The 17,339-nt window shown below is 44.2% G+C and overlaps 1 protein-coding gene across 1 annotated transcript; it reads right to left on the reverse strand.

Moving 5' to 3' along the window:
- Window positions 1-302: 302 nt before the first annotated feature.
- LOC123385755 (basic proline-rich protein-like) lies at window positions 303-14,442 on the reverse strand. The gene is made up of 2 exons (XM_045058668.1): window positions 14,373-14,442; window positions 303-1,429 (listed from the first exon to the last, which is right to left on the reverse strand). The coding sequence occupies exons 1-2, from the start codon at window positions 14,440-14,442 to the stop codon at window positions 303-305; spliced, it is 1,197 nt and encodes a 398-aa protein (XP_044914603.1).
- Window positions 14,443-17,339: the final 2,897 nt, after the last annotated feature.

The following is a 17,339-nucleotide window of genomic DNA, read 5'->3' on the forward strand; positions in this document are numbered from 1 at the left end:
GGCCAGTCTGTGTTGGTTTGGGAGATAGCCGGTCACAGCTGCAGGGCCCTTGGCTGCTTTCCTGTTTGGGTCACTACTTGACATGAGTGACTCCATCTTGCTCCCTCCCCAGGGCCAGTGGGACCGGGAAGCCATTGCCTCCTTCCGCCCTGGCTTTTTAGTATTTATTTTACGCAGTCAAGAGCACAACCGGCTCCACATCACTCGCCAGCGGAGCAGAGATCCCCGTGGGTGACTCTGGCCCTGCCAGGAGGGCGTGAAGTGCACCGGGTGCACCGGCCACAAGAAACTTCGGACGCGGCCTACGGCGCGGTCCTGCGGGAGGCAGTCGGACCGGTCCTCCAGGCAGGGGGACCAAAGCGAATCCTCACACCCCTTGAAGTTTTCCCGCGGGCAGCCACGCGGGGCGCCGACCCAGGCCCGGCCGCTTCTCGGGACGCGGCCGGCGCTGGAACAAAGGGCGCCCGGCGCAGGAGGCGGCGGCGGCGGCGGCGGCGCGGGCCGGGCGGAGGCTCGGGGCGGGGGCGGAAAGTGGGAGAGGAGGCCGGGCCGGCCGAGGGCACCGGGCGCGCTTCCGCCGGCCGCGCCGCGCACGCCGCGGTAAATGGGAGGCTCGGCCGGCAGGGGCGGGGGCCGCGCAGCCGGGGAGTTTCAGGAACTGGAGGAGCGGGCGGCGGCCGGAGTCGCCGAGCGCCCAGCGGCGGGGCCTGAGCGCCGAGACTCGGGGCCGAGGCGGAGCCGCCGCCGCCGCAGCGCCGGGGCCCAGCCGTAGCCGCCGCCGCCGCCCTCGCCCGCCCGCCTCGGGCCGACAGCCGCGGCGCCGGAGAGGAGCCGGCCGTCCCGGGCCGGGGGAGCCGCCCGCCATGGCCACCAAGGTGAGGGGCGCGCGGCGCAGGCCCGGCCGGCCGGCCGCTGGGGCCCGCGGCGGCGCGGGGGAGGGTCGGGGCCGGGGCCGGGGGCGCGGGCGGCGGCGGCGCGGCCCAGTCACGCGGGGCGCGGACGTTCGGGGGCTCGGCGCGCGGCGCGGGAGGGTCGCGGGGCGGGACTCCGGACGCCAGCGGCGGCGTCTGCAAAGTTTGCGCGTGAGCGTGGGCTGCGGCCGGGCCGGAGGGAGGGAAAGTTCCCTCAGCCCCGGAGCTGGTTTGGGGCAGCCGTCCGGCCGCCGGGATACCCCGGTCCTGCCCCGAGTGGCGTCCTCTGCCCGCCGCCGCCGCCGCCGCCGCGAGAAGCGCCCCTCCCTCCGCCGGAGGGTGGGACCCCAGCGGCGCGGGCCGGTTTTGGGGGACCGGAGCCCCGGCGGACGGGACTGGACATTTCAAATGACTGTCCGCGAGCCAGTGCTGTCGCGGACGGAACCCGCACACCGAACGCCCCGCGCCTCCACTTCCTTCGTTTTTCTTGTTGTTGTTTTTTCCTTTTGTTTTGCTACCTTTTCAGTTTGAATGGTATTTCCAGCGTGAATAAAATACGAAGAGGGAAATGACTGTGCTTTCAGTAATGAGTTTGCTTGAAAAAAAAAAAAAAAAAAGGCCCAGGCCCCAATTACGTGGTGGAACTTTAGCTCGATCTTGGTAATTGGCCAAGAGTAGTGGTTTGCTTATTTCAGGGTATTGTTCGTGGAATTAGCGGTCACCCTTTGCTACCTGAGTGTGTCGAAGCCACCCTCCCCCCCGCCTCTTTCTGGGGCGTTTTCTTTAGCTCTTCATGCAAAGTAGTGCTGGGAAAGTCACAGTCGCTGAATAGGGCACTACTGGTAGGAGACCCCTCCTAGAGCTAGTGATGTGGTTTGAGGAATGGCTTGACTTTTGCAAATAGTTTTCGTGATGTCACTTTTATACAGCATCAGCACCCTCTTCCATATTCATGTTTGAAATCTCCGAGCTTCTTTTGGGTTGGCGAAAACCTTAATTTTTTGTTGTTGTTGGGTTTTTGTTTTGGATTCCAGGATAATTTAGGAAAGGATAAAAATTTTGAAATCCCTTGGAAAGATCAGATTGTCTGATGTCACTTCAGTCTGTTACATTTTGTGCTCTGACACTATGGGCAGTGTTTATTTAAAAAAGAAAAAAAGATTCTCCTCCGGGGAACCTGTTGTCTGCTGTTACTGAAATAATTACCTGCTTGTTAATACATTATTGGCTGCACTCTTCCTTGGTTTTATTAGATGTCTTAGAACTTGCTACCTTTTTAACATATGTAATTTTGTGTTGATCTCTTTAAAAACAAAGCTCAAGCCAAGGATTTCTAAGGAGATTTGATTTTGAGGTTTGTTGCCAGCCATTCCAGAAATCACCAATTACCGGGCCTATTTTGCATTCATCTTGCAACCTGAAAAGCTGTTTGTGGTAGATTGTGTTCAGTGGTGGTCAGTGTTGTGGTATTTTGCACTCTGATCTGCTGATGCATGTTACCCGTACCCCTCCTTCCAGTGGGACCCAGGTAATGAAACTGGTTTGATTAAACTGAACTGAGTTTTTTTTGTAAAGTGAAAAAGGACGGTGGTTCTTGTAGTAAGCTTGACTTGCACGTGTCCTCACTAAACCAAACCTTAAAGCATGTGTAAGCACTTCCTACTTTGTTATCTCCACTACTCGAGGCGAATTCCCATGATTCCAAGCCTGTCTGTCCTGCACCTTTCTAATCACTATTCCACTTGGCATTCGGCACCGTGTTTACGTGATGACAAGCCACTTCGATTCTCAAAAAGAAAGGAGGAGCAAAGAACCACTTGTTAAAAGGGGACCCTACCCCAGTTCTCTGGTTTTGCTACTTGCTAGTGATTCTTGTGTCAAACCAGGGTCATTTTTTCATTGTTGCCAGAGAGGAAAGTTGTCCTTGGTTTCCTCTCGCCCCTGCAGCCACACCCCTGCCTTTGCAGACATCTGAGTAGTTTGGGGTTTTTCCTTCCCTTTCTTTAATTGGGTAGGTGGTGAGAATGTAGCTTGCTAGGTAATGACTTCTAACTTTGTAAGGAATCGGAGACTCACGGGGCGCTCAGGCTCTTGCTAGAAGCCTTAAGTAATGACAAACACGACATCTGGGTGTGTGAGGTGGTGTTGCGTTTCCCTTTGAATTTACCAGAGAATGGCTTTAGTTGTCTGCAAATATAATTTTCTTTTGTATTCTTCTTACGTGTTTTTTTCCCAAGATGCAGTTATCTCTGAACTGTTGTGATTTTTTTTTAAAAACAAAATCCACTGGTATGTTCCCAATAGAAAGAAATTCTCTTTTAGAAGAAAAACTTTAATGGGGCAGTTCTTCACTGCCAAAGAAAGTTAGTAACTGCATATTAGAAAGAGATTATCTTCTCTGTTTCTAATCGCTACACAGGAGGATGCTGAATTCAGTTGTTAAGTAAGTACATTATTCTGAGTCCAGTCTTATCTCACTTAACAAATACAGTGAAGGGCTAATATGTGTGTTTAAGCCTTGGCTTCTACTAGAAACCTCAGAGGGTTGTATTTTATCACAGTCATATGGTGGATTTAGGAGTAAAATAAGTCTTATATATCAAGTCATGAGAAAGAAATTTTTTCTTTTTTTGCCCATATGTATCAAAAGAAACATGAAAATAGTTGATGGAAGTTGATCCGCAGCCTTATAACACGGTCATTTCCGTGTCAGAGTTAACCTTTGGTAACTAATTTGGTTCCTTTTGTGCTTACATAATCACTTTTAAGAGTAATCATTATAACAAGATTCTGAGAATCCCTGAGGATTCCCACCCCCAACTTTCTAGCTCCAATATTTAAACATTTGTGCTCGCGCTTACCTGGTTGAATTAAGTGGGTGCGAAGTGTTGAAAATACTGGTGGGAAATGAGTGAATTGCTCAGGACTGTTCCATGATATACATTAGTGAGAACAGCAGAAAACATACTTTGTAATGTCTCCTGAGCAAAAACCTCTTTGAGTGGAAGAATAGAAAATCTTCCTAATAGAGCTTTAAGGATTCAAGTTGGTTTTGATTATTTTTAAAAACTGTACAGAAAATGCTAACTATTCAATTTTGTGTACGTAATTTTTTAAGGGTCTTACTAAATAGAATATCTGGATAGTATTTGTGTAGTCAAAGAAAAATTCTGACAGTAAAAAGATCAACCACTTTTTTATTAAGGAAGGAATAGATGAGGAAGCATAAAATTTTTGCAGAGTTTTCTGTTGCACCGTTTCTATATTGACTATATGAAAATTAATAGTTTTCCTTTGCCCACCTAAACCTTTTTAATTTTGCCTGTGCTGTTCCTTTCTTTTCTGGAATGCTGTTCTCTGGCTTCTTCCCTCCAGGTACCTTTTTTTTTTTTTTTTTTTTTTTTTTTTAAACACCTTCTGTCTTAGCTCAAAGCAATGATTCCTCCAGAAAGCCTTTCCTGATCTCCCTGACCTCTGTTACAGGGTGACGTTGTGCGTCTGGGCTGCCATTTTACCTGTGATTTTGTCTAGTGACCGTCTCCTGTAGGAAGCTCTCAGCCCCAGGAGGCTGGGTCTGTGTGTATTTCCTCACTTTGAATCCTCTGTGACTGGCACAGGCAAGGCTCTTGATAAACTGTTACTGCACGAATGAATGTTGAATTTTCTTGCCTGGGTTCCTTGCTGTCCAGTTTGAAAGAGTAAAAGATATTCCAGTGACATAAGTGATGGCTGAAGAAAACTGTTTTCAGCAGTAAACTGTCTTTCTTGTTCACTGTGTTTTAGTAAACTTTCCCTTTTTAAGTATACATCCACAATGGACAATACACATCTACAGCGTAGGTACTAGCGTGTGTTTGAAATCGAATAATTCAGTTTTATTGGTTCTTATGTTTTCAGGTGTTTGGAACAAACCTCATACTGCTGAGACTTTAATCCATAGTTGTTAGAAATGTGTTTGATTACCAAAAGTATAGGGTGTTCCCATTTACCTTTTTGTTAATGATTTCTAACTTAATTGCATTGTGACAAGGGAATCTGATTGCTAGTAATACCATACCTGAAAATTTGTTGAGGCTACCGTTGTATCTGTCCTGTAGTCTGTTTTCATAAAGGTGCCATCTGTTCATGAAAAGAGTATGCATATCCGCTAACTGATGTATATATTTGTATTCTGTGTATGTCCATTAGATTGAATTTATACTGGTCACAGGTGCATCCTTACAAAATCTGTTGTATCTGGCTGATCTGTTGTCTACTTGATGGAGATATTAAAATGCTGGATTTAAGAAATTTAAGAAGTTTAGGGGTGCCCTGGTGGTTCAGTCTGTTAAGTGTCAGACTTGTGCTCAGGTCACGATCTCACGGTTGGTGAGTTCAAGCCCCACATCAGGCTCTCTGCTATCAGCACAGAGCCTGCTTCAGATCCTCTGACTCCCTCTGTCTCTCTGCCCCTCCCCTGCTTGCTCTCTCTCTAAGATAAATAAACATTTTTTTTAAGTTAAAAAAATTTTTTTTTTAAGTTTAGAATTAGTATCCTCTTCCAGGTGCTTTGAACTTTTTTTATCCTTATGAAGGGACCCTCTTTATCTCTAGTAGTATGTTTTCTCATAAAGACAATTTTGTCTGAAGTTCATGTGGTTTCAGTAGCTTTCTTTTGGTAAATATTTGCCTGGTATATAAAAACCTATAGCTGAATTTTACCTTTTTATCTAGTCTGGTGATCTTTGTGGCTAGAGTTTTGTCTGTTTTTATTTGTGTTTGCTCACATGTTTGAATTTCTGGTTACCATCTCTGGACTGACTGAGGATTTTTCCCCCCTTCCTCTTATTTTACTCCTCTTGACCTCAGTTTTTTGGAAGGTTTGTCCTATATGTCACTTTTTTTTCCCAGTGGTTATCATAAGCATGCATGTTACCGTTTCTAAGTTAAAGTCTGAAGTTACTCAATATCATTGCCCTCCTTTTGAATTACAAAAAGGTCTTAAGATATATAACTCCAATCATGTCCTCCAATATAGTCAGCTACTGCCCAGTATTGTCATTCTTTTCCACCAAAAATTGGACATTATTTCTACATAGTTAATGTTTATTTAGATTTAATCAAATTTTATTGTATCTTTGCTATTTCTGTTTACATTTCACTCCTTTCTGGGATAATTTTCCTTCTGTTTAAAATGAATTCTTTGGAATTTCCATTGGGGAAGATTTGTTGTTGGCAAATCATTTATGTGTGAAAATGTATTTTGCCCTGTGCTTGAAAGATAGGTTTCTTGGTTGACAGTTTAGCTCAGCATATTCGACGGTAGTATCCGCCTTTTATTCTCTGGGCTTTCAGAGTTCCTTCTAAGAAGTGAGCGGTCTAATGTCCATTTAAGATGATCTGCCTGTTTAAGACCTTCCCTATATCATTAGTACATTGCAGTTCTAATTAGTACATATCATCAGTACGTTGCAGTTTTACCTTAGTGTGCCCATGTGTGAATTGTATATACACAGCTTGAACTTTACCGGGTGTGTCGGGTCCGAGGATGGGAATTTCAGTAGATCTAGAACAATGCAGTTCAGTAGAACTTTCTAGGATGATGGAAATGTTCTACATCCGTGCAGTCCTGTATGGTAGCCACCTGCCACATGTGACTAACGAGAATCTGAAATGTGGTTAGTGCGATTAAGGAACTGTGTTTTAAATTTTAACTTACATAGGCTCATGTGGCTAATGGCTGCATAGTGGGGAGAGCAGTTGCGGAGACTTCCCAGAGATGGTTATTTCATGAATATTCCCTCTTCCCCATTTTCTCTTTCTGGAGCTCTAATTAGCACGAAAAGGTCCAGCACATCTCTAACTTCTTTACTTTCCACCTGCCGTGTTTTCTTTGTGCTGCATTCTGGATAATTTCTTTGGCTCTCACCTGCAGTTCACTACTTTTTCTTTCTTTGGGCATCATCTACTCTTTTATCCATCGCTTTTATTTCAATTATATTCTGTTGTTAGAAATTATATTTGATTCCATGGGGCGCCCGGGTGGCTCAGTCGGTTAAGCGTCCATCTTCAGCTCAGGTCATGATCTTGCGGTTCGTGAGTTTGAGCCCCGTGTCAGGCTCTGTGCTGATGGCTCAGAGCCTGGAGCCTGTTTCAGACTCTGTGGCTTCCCTTCTCTATCTGCCCCTCTCTGGCTTGCGTGCTCTCTCTCTGTCTCAAAAATAAATAAATAAAAAAAAATGATATTTGGTTCTATTTCAAGTCTGCTTGGTCATTCTTAATAGTCTCATTCTTAGCTCATTTTTAAGCTTCTGTTCAGCATATTAAACATTTATAGTTTGTGTCTGTTCTGGTATCTGAAGTCTAATCATCCATCTGGTTCTGCTCACTCTTACTCGTGGTGCCTTGTTTTCTTGTGTGTGTGTGTGTGTGTTTCTGTGATTTGCTCATTTTCCTTGGAATTTCATCTGAGGGAATTTTAATGCCCGGATGGAAGTTACAAGGTCTTCCAGAGAGAATTTGTCTTTGCTTATGCCGGTCTCCCAGGGACACTGCATTCTTGTGGTCACTCTAACTTTCTCACTCCTGGTTCAGTGCTTCCAGCCATACTGGTGGTAAAAATACAGACCTCAGATGTCTGGGGAGATTTCCCTTACTCCTGTACTCCAGGCCTATGAAAAAAACAGGTTTCCTTGCTGTCCGCTTTTGAACAATAGGTTCTCTCTTTGGCCTTTATATTGAAGTCCTTTTGGGGTCGCAGTGTCTAGCTCAGTACAGGAGTCTTTCCTACCTCCCCCAGTGTAGCCTTCAGCACACAGACTCGAACTCGGAGTCTCCAGGGTCTCAAACTCAGGGTTTGGAGGAGACACCTAGAGTGGAATCGTGGCTCAGCACATATTTTTCTCCAAGGAGAGAAAGCACTCCCTTCCTGTGTGACCTCTCTAGAGTCTTTCCTTTTGTGCTGACTCAGTGGTGTGTTTTCAGAGGTGTTTATTTATGTGTGTGCTCGTCTTTTCCTTTTAATATTTTATTCAGCACTTAAGTGCTTCAGCCTGCGGGCGGTTCGGGGTGGTGGCTTGCCGCGTGTGCTGGAATAAAATCCGAGTCAGGGCATCTTTATAACAGACTGTAAAGTGAAGGAAGGGAACGTGCGCACGCACAGCGTTAACCTCTTCTTTGGAGGGAAAAAGGGTGAAAAAGCAAAGTAGTTAAGCATTTTAGTAGAAACCAAACCTTAAGCTATCAAAACAACAGACTGTGGCCATATTTCACTTTCCCATTGGGGTTTCTTTGCTTCCCCACCCCCCTTGTTGACTGTTCAAAGCACATGGTAGATTTAGCCCTTCTTATTCATTTTTAGATATTGTAACTGCAGTGTTTGAGGGTGTTATTCAGTATGACTCAATTCTTCTAAGCTATTTTTAGTCTCTGAAAATGGAGTCATATAGTGTCATTACCTGTAGAGGCAGGATGCAAAATCACCTGTTAGTGGTTATTTGTGTCAAAGAGACATATAAACTTTAGGGTTAAGGAGGGTGATAAATGCACCTTTATCCTGGGAGCCGATACCCTTCATCATTCACTGACTCCTTCATTTGAACTCCAAAGGATCTCAGAGCCAGGTCCTTCCGCTGCACTTGGGATGTCAGCATGAAAGGCCTCATCCGCGCTCTCAAAGAGCCTTTACCAAAGTCGTAGCCCCTGGATTGGAGGCTTTCTTCCGGGCACAGTGGGGGCTCCTTCCTGATGCAGCTTCTCAAGCCCGCAAGGCTTGCTAAGGAGCGGAAGTCTTGAAATGTCTATTTTTTTTTCTTTAATTCATCGAGTGAATTTTTGCCCTTATTCTATTACATCAGTCAGTTTTAAGATACTTCTGGAACACATTTGACAGTCTGGAAGTCCAGACTGCCTTGTAGGATCCCCAATGTCCAGTTCAGCAGGTACTTCAGTAGTGTCTGTGTACCTCTTTGACACTGGAAGTAAGAATGAGATTTGGATCCTTGCCTAAGAGAGTTGACAGTCAGAAATTAATGAGCTGTGTGAAATGTACCAGTTAAATGTCAGTTTCAATATATTTTCCAATGCAGATTCAGGAAAGAGGGCTTGAAAATGTAGATACGGGTGTGAATACTATTTGTCTATCTCATGGTGGTTGCACTCAGGAACTTCTCTTTCATCTTTTAGCCTGTTTTGAATTCTCAAGATTTTGAGTAGTGAATATTTGTTGCTTTTGTAATGAGGAGGAAAACAAGTTCTTTTTTTCTTTTTCTTTCCCATTTAAAAGCTTATTGTCATTAACTGGGCCCTGAAAGCAGATTCCCAAACTTACCTACCTTCTCTTAATTTGCTTTGAAGTATATAGTAAGGTGAAAAAAGTGTTTTTAATTAATGCTTATAAATAGTGGCACTTCAATAGGAAAATACTAATGCATGCAGGATTACAAATAGAAACTAAAAATTTTATTTTACTTCCTGAAGCACTATATTTTCTTCTGCCAAAGGAGAGAAAGTATGGTTTTTAATTTTCAAAAATAACTAAAAACTTACCAAAAAGCAGCACTGAAGTTCTTAACAATTGCTGCTTTATAGATACTTTCGTACTTTTAACCAAAGCCTGCTGGTGCCCTTTCCCTCAGGAGCTTGAAGGAAGCAGAGCTCCTAGCCTCCTGTGGGCTGGACTGGTTTTCTTCACTTCCTTACGTTCCCCACCTTCATAAGATTTTAGAGTCAAGAGTTGAATTTAAGATTTTATAGCCTTTTCGTTGGTGTGTCAGATCTACTTTGTCTTGCGATTGTCCCTCCCAGTGAGTAAAGCACATTCAATGTCCTTGTAACCGCCTCCCCAGCCTCGAAAATCCAGTAGGTTTTAGATTACGGAGATCTGTAGTTACATTATATTGATTTGTCTTAATCATTTAAAGCCAAGATGAAACCAAAGAATATGGAGATTGTGTTTTAAAATTCCGATATTTAAAGCTACTTCTAGTATTGACTGCTCTATCTGTAACATTCCCCTTTTTGATAAATAAAAATATCTCATGTCTGTTTCTGTAGTTTGTATTGTGCAAGTAATAGGTAGTTCTCTAAAATGTAAGTATTAATTATTTTTCCTCAAACTCCCCTCTTCTCTGCCTTAGTAGCAATCTGTGCTGTAAAGAGATTACGGCTGTGACAATAAGCTTTCATCTAAGGGAGAAATTGGATTCTTACTGAAATATATGGATGTTTTATGAGCTATGATCGTGTTTTTGAGGTTTTAGGCACTAATGGCAGAGCTGTGGTACCCTGGCTGCATCACAGCCCCCACCCAGAGAGCTTGTTAAATCACAATTGCTGGGCTTCGCAGAGTTTCAGATTCAGGAGGTGGGGCCCAGAACATGCATTTCTGCCAGCTCCCAGGTGATGTTGATGCTGCTGGTTTGGCATGACACTTTGAGAACCACTGTGTGGAAGATGGAAAAAGAAGAATCAGAACCTGAGTTGTGTTCTTGGTTCATCCCTAAAATCTGTGGGCTGTAAAACGGGTGGGCCACACTAGTGCACCTGTGAGCAGTGAGTATGGTTTCTTGTTTCAAGGACTCTTCTGTCTAACTGGGTTCAGGTGATGCTGAAAATCAGATCCGTAGTCTCAAGTAAAGACTGTTTAGTTTCTTGTCAGCTTGTGGTTTTCAGTAACTTTTCAGTGTTGTGTTAATGGGTCATTTGTATTGTATGCAAATGGGTCTCTGTTTTGGTGGTGAGGTGGCTGTGGCTGGTTATTAACTTTTCCTGTTGCTTTTGGTTGGCTAAAAAACAGGCCATACAATTGTGTTTATCATTATGGTTCACAGTATTCAGCCTAGATTTATTTGCTTTGTATAGTATGTTCCTAACGTGGCTGTATAATGATGACAATTTTAATTCACTAGGAGGGGGGTGCCTGGGTGGCTCAGTCCGTTGGGCGTCCGACGTTGGCTCAGGTCGTGGTCTCGCAGTCCGTGGGTTTGAGCCCCACGTCGGGCTCTGTGTTGACAGCTCGGAGCCTGGAGCCTGCTTCGGATTCTGTGTCTCCCTCTCTCTCTCTGCCCCTCCCCCACTCACGCTCTGTCTCTGTCTCTCTCTGTCAAAAAAAAAAATAAATGTTAAAAAAATGACTTTAATTCACTAGAGGGGAATACTATGTAAGAGAATCCTGTTTTTTAATTATTTTATGATTCAGATAATCTATGATATTTGTGTAAATCTAGTTTTTTAAATCTTATTTGTGTAGTATGTACCTATTAATTTTGGTGAATTTAAATTTCATCAGATGCAACTTTTCTGTTTTCCTTTGAGGAACTATTCAGCTTTCCTTGGAAGACCCCTTAGAAGCCTTAAAAAAGTAAATTTTTCTTCAAGTATTTATTAAAGCCAGAGAAAAGGCTGAGTATAAGCCCTGAACTAGAAGAATCGACCCTTGAATAATTGCATTGATTGGTCTGGGACTCCTGCATGAAAGGCAAGGGTGTGCTTTGGAAAATGGCTTTGTGAGTGAGAGGCTGGCTGTGCTCCTATAATGTGCCTGTGCTATTCCTAAGATTTAGCACGTGTCTGAATAAGAATGGTACAGAGAGGGGCACCTGGGTGGCTCAGTCAGCTAGGCGGCTGACTTCAGCTCAGGCCATGATCTCGCGGTTTGTGAGTTCGAGCCCCGCGTCGGGCTCTGTGCTGACAGCTCGGAGCCTGGAACCTGCTTCGGATTCTGTGTCTCCCTCTCTCTCTCTGCCCCTCCCCCCCTCATGCTCTTTGTCTCTCAAGGATAAATGTTAAAAAAAGATTATAAAAAAAAAAAAAAAGAATGGTACAGACTGATACTTGTTTAAAAAAATTTTTTTAAGTTTATTTATTTATTTTGAGAGACAGAGACAGCACGAGGGGGGGAGGCAAGGGATGGGGGAAATCCCAAGCAGGCTCCATGCTGCCAGCACAGAGCCAGACACAGGGCTTGAACTCTTGAAACTGTGAGATCGTGACCTGAGCCGAAACCAAATGTGGGACGCTTAACCAACTGAGCCATTCAGGCACACCCAGACAGGTATTTAAAAATCTTTGTTGGCATTTACACCAAAGTCTTTTTGTTGGATCCATAAACAATATATACTATTAGTTACAGAAGGAATAAATTTAATTTTCTTAAAGTCTGTGGTTAACATTAGAATATTATTATACGTAAATACCAGGGATATTTATGGAAAATATTAAGTGTGCTACCAAAACTCAAGTGCATGGGTGTGTTTTTCATTCAACAGGCTTTGTTGAGAACTTGTAAATACTGTAGGTGCACAATGCATGTATATTCTTCCACTCTCAAAGAATTTCTAGTCTAGTGGGTGAAAACACTTGAATCTCTTTAACTGAATGTTGTAGTTGCTGCTGTGGATGTAGATGCCGTGTACAGTTAGGGCACAGTGCTGGGAGTCAGAAATGAGACGCTCATTTCTTTATTGACTTTCATTGGACAGTTAAGAGTAAAAATGAACTTGTGCCAATAAAGAGACCATAGTTTGAAAACTTCACGTAAAAATCAAAACTAGTTAAATACTCGGACATACATTAGTCAGAACACGGAGGAGGGTCGTTCCTCTACTTGAGGATATTAGGGAGTAATGTTAGATAAACGAAGACACATTCAGTTTGAGGTCTCTTTTAAAGACTTCTTTATTAGGGACTTGCCCCTGCAGGACAGAAAGTACGTTTCACAGAAAGCGGACATCTTCAGTCTCCCTGGTTGTGATCTAAAATTTTATCTGAGGCTGGCCGCACTAAGCCACTTTGAAGAACCCGGCTCTTTCTAAAACCCTGTGGTCGTGGACAGTCTTAAAATGGTTAAAACAGATCTCCTTTTGATTTCCAGGTTAGCAGTTTAGTTAAAACATTTGGAGTGTTTTATATGCCTGGTTTGCAACACCTCCAGTTTATTCTAGATTAGGGATTCCCTGCTGGCGAGCTTTCAGGGGATCTTTATTTATCTTTGGTCTTTAAATGAGCAAACATTGTTATAGACTGGGTGTCTTCTTCACATTTGTAATATGGTTTAAAAATATGTCAGCTGGGGGTGCCTGGGTGGCGCAGTCGGTTAAGCATCCGACTTCAGCCAGGTCACGATCTCGCGGTCCATGAGTTCGAGCCCCGCGTCGGGCTCTGGGCTGACGGCTCAGAGCCTGGAGCCTGTTTCCGATTCTGTGTCTCCCTCTCTCTCTGCCCCTCCCCCGTTCATGCTCTGTCTCTCTCTGTCCCAAAAAAATAAATAAAAACGTTGAAAAAAAAAATTAAAAAAAAAATATGTCAGCTGTGTTATTAATAAAATATGGATCATTTAAAGGGGGCGCCTGGATGGCTCAGTGGGTTGAGCGTCGGACTTCGGCTCAGGTCATGATCTCACGGTCTGTGAGTTCGAGCCCCGCATCAGGCTCTGTGCTGACAGTTCAGATCCTGGAGCCTGCTTCGGATTCTGTGTCTCCCTCTCTCTCTGACCTTTCCCCATTCATGTCTCTCTCTGTCTCAAAAATAAAAATGTTAATGACTTTGGGGCGCCTGGATGGCTTAGTCAGTTAAGCATCCGACTTTGGCTCAGGTCATGACCTCCTTGCTCGTGAGTTCGAGCCCCAAGCCCTGCGTCGGGCTCTGTGCTAACAGCTTAGAGCCTGGAGCCTGCTTTGGATTCTACGTCTTCCGCCCCCCCCCCCCCCATGCTCTGTCTCTGTCTTAAAGATAAATAATAAACATTTTAAAAATTTTTAAAAAATGTTAATGACTTCATAGTACCTTTGTGGCATTGCTTATGAATAAATTGTGCTTTTGTGTAATTACTGTTGTTTGTGGGGTGATGGATGGATGTATGAATTAATTTCGAGGTTGTTGGGATCCCTCTATGATTCAAGGTGACTTTTGTATAAAAGCCCATTTCCCTTATCAGTATTTGCTTTACCTTAAGTTTCATCTTTAGAAGAGAGATTTTGTTGGGTTTTCTATTAGAGATGCAGTGAACAAATAAAGTCAGTTTTATGTGATTATGAAGTTTATGTGTTTCAGTGTAATAGTGGTATAGCCCAGAGATTGGGAGTCTGGGCTCAAATCCCAATCAAATCCAGCTACATAACTTTGGAAAGTTACTTAATGTTTCAGATCCCTCATCTGTAAAATACAAGTAATCATATGAACTCAAGTGTGAATTCCATTGCACAGTCCAGGTGTGGAAAAAAATAGAACTTTATTTTTCATTAATAATTTACCACAATCGTGTCAATTCTACTGGGTAAGTGAAACTACTCCTTCTCTTGCCTCCTGGCTGAATTGAGGGTGGAGATACCTTTGTAATGTCATTGCCTGGGGGGACCCCATCCTGCCCTCCGGCCGCCTCTCCCCACACTGGAACCATTCTGCTATTGCCACACTCTCATGGGACACGCATCTCTGCAAAGTTCAGACACTTTCTGTCCTAATGCAACATATAGCTGTTCGTACCCCTCTGGTCGATGTGCTGTTTCCCCGGGTCTCTGGCACTATGATGTGGGCTGTCTCCAGCACTCTCCATTGCGTCTAGACTCTGTCCTGTACTTCTCCACCCCAGACCATCTTCCCCAGGCTTTGGAGGCAGAAGTGGCAAGGGGAGAAACGGGTCTTGCCTTTTCTCTCCTGTGCAGTGTTTCTCACAGGTGTAGACCTAGAGTTCCCTCTGTTCTTAGGGCCTTTGGAACCCGCAGCTGGGAAGACTGTTGTGTTCCACTGTGTCCTGTCCCTCTGCTGAGGCAGTGACACTGCTGACTTGGGGGTGTGGAGGTGGGAGTAAAGACCAGGAAAACAAAAATCCCTAAGGATGAAAAAAATTATATTTTAAAGCTATTATCTCTACCAAATTATCTTAAGAATTAAGTGAAAATTCTTATAAAGGACTTACCAAGTGTCTGGCTTATTGCAAAGGATAGTTGTTACGGTTGAATGGTGTTATTCATATTATTATAAAAGTAGAGTATAAACTAAGATCTGTTAGACCCCAGGATCTAGAGTCTACCTTAACTGTATTCAGGGAGCTGAAAGAAGCTTTTCTAATGTCCAGTTACTCTTGTGGATGTGATCAGCTTTTCCATCTCCTTCATGTTTATCTAAAACTTTGGATAAACTTCCCAAATTGGGGTGCCTGACAATTTGAGTTTGATTCTTTTTGCCGTTGCCTTGGTGAGCCTTGTTAATTCTGGTAAATTACCTTTCATACATCAAAACAAGATAGTTCTGGTAAATTACCTTTCATCAAAAACAAGACCAAATGTTGGAGGCAGAAAGGAGAGAAGTATGAATAAAATCACAGAGTACATTGGCGGGGCACCTGGGTGGCTCAGTCAGTCAAGCTCCGACTTTGGCTCAGGTCATGATCTCCCGGTTCACGAGTTCAAGCCCCGCGTCGAGTTCTGTGCTGACAGCTCGGAGCCTGGAGCCTGTTTCGGATTCTGTGTCTTCCTCTCTCTCTGCCCTTCCCCCACTGACCCTCTGTCTCTCTCAAAAATAAACACTAAAAATAATTAAAAAAAAAAAAAACAAGAAGTGTGTTGACATTGCTGGAAACCCTATGGTGGAACAGCACCACGTGTGTGGAGCAGCTCTGCTTGCTAAGTTCTTAGATGGCACATCTCATTGGATCCTCGCGGTAGCGGTTCTCCATGTCCCCCTGTTCCTTCAGTATATTGTTGAGCACCTACCATGGTCCAGAAACTGTTGGGAAACGGTAGGAATACAACCTTGAAGGAAATAATTCAAAATCCCTGCTGTCGTGAACCTTGCTGTCTAGGGGAGGAGATGACAACAAACAAGGTCAGCGAGGAGAAGGAATAAGGGAAGGAGGAAGCTCTGGCTGTGAAGAGGAGAACCTGCCCATGAGCGCGTGCACACACAGCGTTAGACGTGGCCGGGGAAGGAGACCCTCCAGCAAAGAACTGAAGGAAGGTGGGGAGCAGGCCACTTGGATCCTTGGGGCCCCAGCTCTGTTTCCCCACCGGAGTAGCACCCGGGGGTCAGCCTGGCCGCCGGAGCCGGGAAGAGCCGTGGGGGCCTGGTCAGGTCTGGGGCCTCATGCGTGATGATGAGGCCGGTGGCATTCATTCCCAGCGCGAGGTGAATCCCTGGCACGTTTTCAACAGACCTAAAACCGCTGGCTTTTTTTTTTTTTTTCTTTTTCTTTTTGGAATCGAGCTGGCCTCTATTGGCCAAAGCTAACTGGGGAGTTAATGCTCTGTTCACTTTCTCTCTTCTTGAAACTTGATTGTATCTAATTAGAGTACCACTAGGAAAATTCTGTGTGACCTTTAAGCCAAAAAAGGAAAGAGCTCCAAAAGGACTGATAGATTATCCTTTTTTGAAAAAAAACTATATATTTTTATTTAAAAATTTTTTTAATGTTTATTTCTGAGAGAGAGACAGAGCATGAGTGGGGGAGGGGCAGAGAGAGAGAGGGAGACACAGAATGAGAAGCAGGCTCCAAGCTCTGAGCTGTCTGCCCAGAGCCCGACACGGAGCTCGAACTCACAAACCGTGAGATCATGGCCTGAGCTGAAGTCGGTCGCTCAACCGACTGAGCCACCCAGGCGCCCCCCAAAAAACTATATTTTTAAGAGGACACTTCTCATGGTCAGCACTGAGTAGTATATGGAATTGTTGAATCCCTTTATTGTATACGTGACACTAATATAACACTGTGCATGAGCTATACTGGCATTAAAAATAAATTAGCCTTTTATATATACAAAGACTGTCTCAGCCAAGTCAGTTGAAAATAGTTTTTTTTTTTTTTTTAATGTTTTTATTTACTTTTGAGAGAGACAGAGACAGAATGCAAGTGGGTTAGGGACAGAGAGAGAAGGAGACACAGAATCCAAAGCAGGCTCCAGGCTCCAGGCTCCGAACTGTCAGCACAGAGCCCAAAGGGGTGCTCGAACCCACGAGCTGTGAGATCATGACCTGAGCCGAAGTTGGACGCTCAACCAACCGAGCCACTCAGGCGCCCCATCGTTGAAAATAGTTTTTAAATGAAATTTAAAAAATCTTAAGCACACTGGATTTTAGATTTTATCTGATAGGACTTTCCAGCTGTCTCCTGGTTGTACTGAAAGTAAATACATACACCTATCTGGCCACTTGCTTAGTTGGACTAAAAGGTGGTTCGTTTGGCCGTCTTCTGTCATCATCCTGTTGACCTCACTGGTGTTCACCCAGACAGTGAGTGAAATATTGCCAGACCGGCAAGTTTTGGACAGATACAAAAAATATTTATAACTAATGACAACCAACTACATTCCTCCTCTGACTGGAGTCACTACTTGCTAAAGCAGCAGACTTTCTGAGGCCTCAGCAGTTTTGAGAACAGTAGCGTAAGAAGGCAACAGGAACTCCGAGAATTGGGTCAGAATGTTCTCAAAAGCGTAGAACAAGTGGCATCATCCT

This window comes from Felis catus, chromosome B2 (genome assembly GCF_018350175.1).
Source record: "Felis catus isolate Fca126 chromosome B2, F.catus_Fca126_mat1.0, whole genome shotgun sequence".
NCBI classification, from domain to species: Eukaryota; Metazoa; Chordata; class Mammalia; order Carnivora; family Felidae; genus Felis; species Felis catus.